The following is a 6,000-nucleotide window of genomic DNA, read 5'->3' on the forward strand; positions in this document are numbered from 1 at the left end:
ATCCAGTTAATGTAAAGAACTGGTTCCCAGCAGTTCTGATCCTTGGAGTTCATAATATTCTTGCTTAAAACAATACTAGGCCCAATGGCAAGGTATGAACAGTCTTGGTTACAACAAAATTAAGCAATACTTTCAACATATCAAATTTAATTAATTGGCACAAATGTAAGGTCTTTAATATGTTGCATAGAGACTGTAGTGATTTACGAAGGGGAGTTTACAGCACAGTGGCTCACGCCAAGTACCCTTATAGAGTAAGGACTCTTTAGCCAAAGTGGAAGTGTGTCAGTGGTCGCCATGATAGGTGCTGTCCGAATAGTGCAGTCAGTAAGGAAGGATATCAACAAAATCAACAAAAATGTTCGGACAGAAGAGAGTGCGCACTTTGTAGTTCATTTTCAGAAGGCTGTAGGCCTGGATTTGACTTGCATCGTCCATGTGTGTTTCCATCACATAATGACATCAGAGTTAAAGGGTGTCTGAATAGGGCATTCCTGCAATGATGTCAAATTACTAAATTTAGACATGTGTCGCCTCCATCTTGTGGTCATACAAGCAGAACACTTGTATCGCTTGAATAGTATACCTGTTTGAGTCAAATAGTGAACAGAGCTGTCCTGAATATCACCTCAACAGACAATAATATGGCAACAAACACCAATGCCGCTTTGGTATGTGATGGAGTGACCAGTGATATGGTGATCATGATCATATGATAGTTTTTTTCCCATTGATTTTCCAAAATCCTGAAGGATTGCAGATAAATGTCAGTGTTGGATACAAGCTTGTAACCGAGAGGACTTCACTATGGAATCTGACCAAAAGACACCTAAATGTAATCTCTATATTTTCTGGAGCCAACATTTGAATATCCAGACCTGAAATCAGCGACTGCAGCATCTGGGCAGGTAGGCTACATTTATTTGGCTTTTTCTCAGCAGCTTAAAAACTTCATACAATCCATGAGGGCTGTTCATGTGAGCTTCAGTGTTGCATTTAGTCCACTTACTATCAGCAACTTTGGCCTTGTCTTTCTCTAAAGTCACTGGTAACTTTTGTGGGTCGGCCATTGTAGTTTCTTGGGTTTGTTTCTGAAGGTGCAGTCGCTTTTTTTGTAACGTTTCTGGCACTGGAGCTGCTGATTGCAATCAGCACACCTGTGTCTGTCTCCGCCCTGGCTGCTTAAAAGCTCTGCTCCTCGCAGTCTCCAGTGCCAGAACGTCTCTAGCCATACGGTGAGCGCTTCCAGCATTTTTGAAATTTCCTGTCTGCCTGTCTGCCTCTCGACCTGTTTCTGCCTCTGTTTTTTGGATACCTGCCTGCCCCTCTGGATTTGTCTGCCTGCCTGGGTTTTGCCTGTCAGCCTCAGAGTTTTGGACTGCCTCACCGTGATTCCGACCCCAGCCTGTCTGTGAGTAAACGAGTTCGCCTGCTCCCCCCCTGTTCTGTCTGTGCCTTCTGGATTTAACCTGGATCTGGACCTGGACGCTCTATTGGATTCCCCCTTGGAGACCGCTGCCTGAACTAAACGGATTTCCCCCTGACAAAGACCCGGACCGGACCTGGACAAAAGAGCTCTGGATAACCCCCTCTCGGACGCCTTCGTAACAAGGAGTCAGAGTTCTGCCCTCAGCACGTCCAGGTTAGTGACCTCACTTCTCTCTAACAAACCTGTTAATATCTGCTGGTCACTAACCTGAGACTCTGCCTTCAGGAGCGGCCTGTCGCAGAGTGCGAGCCGAACCAGGGGCCGAGCCGCAGCGTCATAAATAAAGACTGATATTATTTTTGTACTCACTTGTTTTCGGGTATTTCTTGGGTCCTCCTAAATTCATCACAGTACGTTCTGGCCAAACATGGACCCTGTACCCGAAACCTAGTGGCGCGCGGGGGTAGAAAGATCCGTTTCTGTTTTAGAAGCCGGCATCTCGGAGATTCTAGGCCATCTTCGAAGTCGGGGAAGCACGCAGCCTCCACTTCCGCAAGCCGCTTCCTCTAGCCCTCCGTCACTTCCGGTGACGTCGTCCTCGTCAGAGCCCCGACTCTCCCCGCCGGCAATGTTTTCTGGTGATCCAGAACATTGCAGGGCTTTTCCCACACAGTGCGAGACACATTTCGAATTGCAACCTTCCTCATTCTTTTCAGACCGGTCCGATCAAGCATATGTGATGTCCTGCTTTGCCTCCACTTATTCCGTCAGTGGTCCGGACGTCTTCCTGGAGGTCGACCCGGAGGTGATCCGAGAGCTCCGTCCGGACCTATTTCTGGAATCGATCCCGTCTCCTCAAGAGAAATCGGCATCCCCGCTGGGTCCGCCGTCCCGTCGCCGGAGGAGGAGACGGCGGGTTATTGACCAGGCCTCCAGCTGTTCTGAGGAGCGGTCAGCCGGGCCAGTTCAGCCCCAGCCTCTGCCGACCGTCCCTCTGGCTTCTTCAGCCGCTTCCTGTCCTGCGGACCGAAGTCCTCCACTTCCCTATCCTGATCTGCCCACAGCTCCCTCTAGTGACGCTGTAGAAGCCGACCATAAAGCCCTGGAGAGTAAAATAAGGACGTTTGCCCCCATTATTAAACGCCTCAGAGAGGCTCTCCTCTGTCAATACTCAGAGGGACTGGAGGAGAAATTAAGAGAGGTAGAGGGACATTATCGATCAGCCCTCCAGGCTTTCTACAGCCGACCTAAACCAGTCCCAGAGGGTCCGGCCGATGCCTTGGCTCCCGAGTCTGTCTCCGAGGGTCTGGCCGATACCTCGCCTCCTGAGTCTGTCCCTGAGGATCCGGCCGACGCCTCGGCTCCCGTGAAGTCCAGAGAGGTGGTCCAGGAGGACCTGCCTCTTCTGACCTGCGACGTGGGAACCCAGAGGGGTCCGTCACTGAAGTGCGACGTAGGAATCCAGAGGGGTCCGTCACTGACGTGCGACGTGGGAACCCAGAGGGGTCCGTCGCTGACGTGCGACGTGGGAACCCAGAGGGGTCCGTCGCAGACGTCCGACGTCGGGACCCAGAGGGGTCCGTCGCAGACGTCCGACGTGGGAACCCAGAGGGGTCCGTCGCAGATGTGTGATGTGGCAACACAGTGGGATCCGTCGCTGAACTGTGATGCGGGGTCTCAGGTGGATTCTTCATTCTTCGGACACCCCAGGCCTCCGAAGAGGATGCAACAACTGTGGCCCCCTGGAGTCTTTGAGCCTCTCGATGTTGTGTTTAAGCCCAGACCCCTTTTTGCCCTCATGGACAGCCTACTCTGGGAGAGACTTTATTGGATATCTCTTTCTGAGACCCTCCAGGAGTTGATCCTGAGACTCCTGGTGGCAAAGGGTCTGACTTTGGCTCCTGAAGCCTGTAGCCCGGGGCCTCCTGAAGCCTGTAGCCCGGGGCCTCCTGAAGCCTGTAGCCCGGGGCCTCCTGAAGCCTGTAGCCCGGGGCCTCCTGAGGCCTGTAGCCCGGGGCCTCCTGAAGCCTGTAGCCCTGTGGCCTCTGTAGTCTGTAGCTCTGTAGTCTGTAGCCCTGTGGCCTCTGTAGTCTGTAGCCCTGTGGCCTCTGTAGTCTGTAGCCCTGTGGCCTCTGTAGTCTGTAGCCCTGTGGCATCTGTAGTCTGTAGCCCTGTGGCATCTGTAGTCTGTAGCCCTGTGGCCTCTGTAGTCTGTAGCCCTGTGGCCTCTGTAGTCTGTAGCCCTGTGGCCTCTGTAGTCTGTAGCCCTGTGGCCTCTGTAGCCTGTAGTCCTGTGGCCTCTGTAGCCTGTAGTCCTGTGGCCTCTGTAGCCTGTAGTCCTGTGGCCTCTGTAGCCTGTAGTCCTGTGTCCTCTGTAGCCTGTAATCCTGTGGCCTTAGCAGCCTGTAGCCAGGCTCCCACCTTAGCAGCCTGTTGCCAGGCTCCCACCTTAGCTGCCGGTAGCCAGGCTCCCCCTTCAGTTGTCTGTAGCCAGGCTTCCCCTTCAGTCGCCTGTAGCCAGGCTTCCCCTTCAGTCGCCTGTAGCCAGGCTTCCCCTTCAGTCGCCTGTAGCCAGGCTCCCTTGTCAGTCGCCTGTAGCCAGGCTCCTTCTTTTGTCGCCTGTAGCCAGGCTCCTTCTTTAGTCGCCTGTAGCCAGGCTCCCTTGTTAGTCGCCTGTAGCCAGGCTCCCTCTTCTGTCACCTGTACCCAGGTTCCTTCGTTGGTTGCCTGTAACCAGGCCCTTTCCTCCGTCGCCTGTAGTCAGGCTCTTTCGTTAGTCGCCTGTAGCCAGGCTCCTTCGTCGGTCACCTGTAACCAGGCTCTTTCCTCCGTCCCCTGTAGTCAGGCTCCTTCGTTAGTCGCCTGTAACCCGGCTCCTTTTTCAGTCGCCTATAGCCAGGCGTCCCCTTCTGTCGCCTGTAGCCAGGCTTCCCCTTCGGTCGCCTGTAGTGAGGCTCCCTTGTTAGTCGCCTGTAGTCAGGCTCCTTCGTTAGTTGCCTGTAACCAGGCTCCTTCGTCAGTCGCCTGTAGCCAGGCTCCTTCGTCCGTCGCCTGTAGCCAGGTTCCTTTTTCAGTCGCCTGTAGCCAGGCTCCTTTTTCAGTCACCTGTAGCCAGGCTCCTTTTTCAGTCGCCTGTAGCCAGGCTCCTTTTTCAGTCGCCTGTAGCCAGGCTCCCTTTTCAGTCGCCTGTAGCCAGGCTCCTTTTTCGGTCACCTGTAGCCAGGCTCCTTCTTCGGTCGCCTGTAGCCAGGCTCCCGCACCGGGAACCAGTGACCAGGCACCGCCGCCTGTAGCCGTTAACCAGGCGTCGCCGCCTGTAGCTGTCAACCAGACACCGCCGCCTGTAGCCACTAACCGGGCGCTGCCGCCTGAAGCCACTAACCAGGCGCCGCCGCCTGTAGCCACTAACCAGGCGCCGCCGCCTGTAGCCACTAACCAGGCGCCGCCGCCTGTAGCCATTAACCAGGCGCCGCCGCCTGTAGCCACTAACCAGGCGTCGCCGCCTGTAGCCACTAACCAGGCGCCCTCCTCAACCTGTGGTCTGGCGCCTTCCGTACCCTGTAGTCTGGCGCCTTCCGTACCCTGTAGTCTGGCGCCTTCTGTACCCTGTAGTCTGGCGCCTTCCGTACCCTGTAGTCCGGCGCCGGGTTCTGTTTTGCCTCTCCCCAGACCTCGCCGCCGGCCTCCTAGATTCCTGCTCCGCCGCCGGCCTCCGAGGTTCCTGCTCCGTAGACGGCCTCCTGGACGCCCGCCGGAGAGCCTGTCACGCCGGGGCCGTCCGCCGGAGAGCCTGTCACGCCGGGGCCGTCCGCCGGAGAGCCTGTCACGCCGGGGCCGTCCGCCGGAGAGCCTGTCACGCCGGGGCCGTCCGCCGGAGAGCCTGTCACGCCGGAGCCGTCCACCGGACGGTCCGCCGGGACGACCTCCGGAGACCGTTTCTCGCGTGGGCCGTCTTCCAGGATGCCCACCTGACTCTCTGTTCTAGAGATTGGTTTAAAAGCTTTTCAGTTAGTTGGTTTTTGCCCTTCCGAGGGTTGTTTTCTGTTATGGACTCTTGTTTTCCTTTTTTTTTCTGACCCTCCTGCCTGTAGCCCCCTCCACCCGCCCGATCAGACTTTTATTTAGTTTTCTTTTGTACTCTTAGAGACGTTTAAGGGCGTCTGGAATCCGCCCTTGAGGGGGGGGCTCTGTAACGTTTCTGGCACTGGAGCTGCTGATTGCAATCAGCACACCTGTGTCTGTCTCCGCCCTGGCTGCTTAAAAGCTCTGCTCCTCGCAGTCTCCAGTGCCAGAACGTCTCTAGCCATACGGTGAGCGCTTCCAGCATTTTTGAAATTTCCTGTCTGCCTGTCTGCCTCTCGACCTGTTTCTGCCTCTGTTTTTTGGATACCTGCCTGCCCCTCTGGATTTGTCTGCCTGCCTGGGTTTTGCCTGTCAGCCTCAGAGTTTTGGACTGCCTCACCGTGATTCCGACCCCAGCCTGTCTGTGAGTAAACGAGTTCGCCTGCTCCCCCCCTGTTCTGTCTGTGCCTTCTGGATTTAACCTGGATCTGGACCTGGACGCTCTATTG

At 55.5% G+C, this 6,000-nt stretch overlaps 1 protein-coding gene across 1 annotated transcript; it reads left to right on the forward strand.

Moving 5' to 3' along the window:
- The first annotated feature begins 1,600 nt into the window (after positions 1-1,600).
- On the forward strand, positions 1,601-5,119 carry LOC118564644 (zinc finger protein ZFPM1-like). Its single transcript, XM_036143532.1, has 3 exons — positions 1,601-1,642; positions 1,715-2,810; positions 5,066-5,119. Exons 2-3 carry the CDS (start codon positions 2,058-2,060, stop codon positions 5,117-5,119), a joined length of 807 nt encoding a protein of 268 aa, XP_035999425.1. The 5' UTR covers positions 1,601-1,642; positions 1,715-2,057.
- The last annotated feature ends 881 nt before the right edge of the window (positions 5,120-6,000 follow it).

Source organism: Fundulus heteroclitus, chromosome 11 (genome assembly GCF_011125445.2).
Source record: "Fundulus heteroclitus isolate FHET01 chromosome 11, MU-UCD_Fhet_4.1, whole genome shotgun sequence".
Lineage (NCBI taxonomy): Eukaryota > Metazoa > Chordata > Actinopteri > Cyprinodontiformes > Fundulidae > Fundulus > Fundulus heteroclitus.

Bases quoted from the DNA above. Each gene is read 5' to 3' on its own strand.
- LOC118564644 (XM_036143532.1), top strand. From the start codon at position 2,058: ATGTTTTCTGGTGATCCAGAACATTGCAGGGCTTTTCCCACACAGTGC. The intron at 2,811-5,065 runs GTGGTCCAGGAG...CGTACCCTGTAG, and splicing joins CTCCCGTGAAGTCCAGAGAG to TCCGGCGCCGGGTTCTGTTT.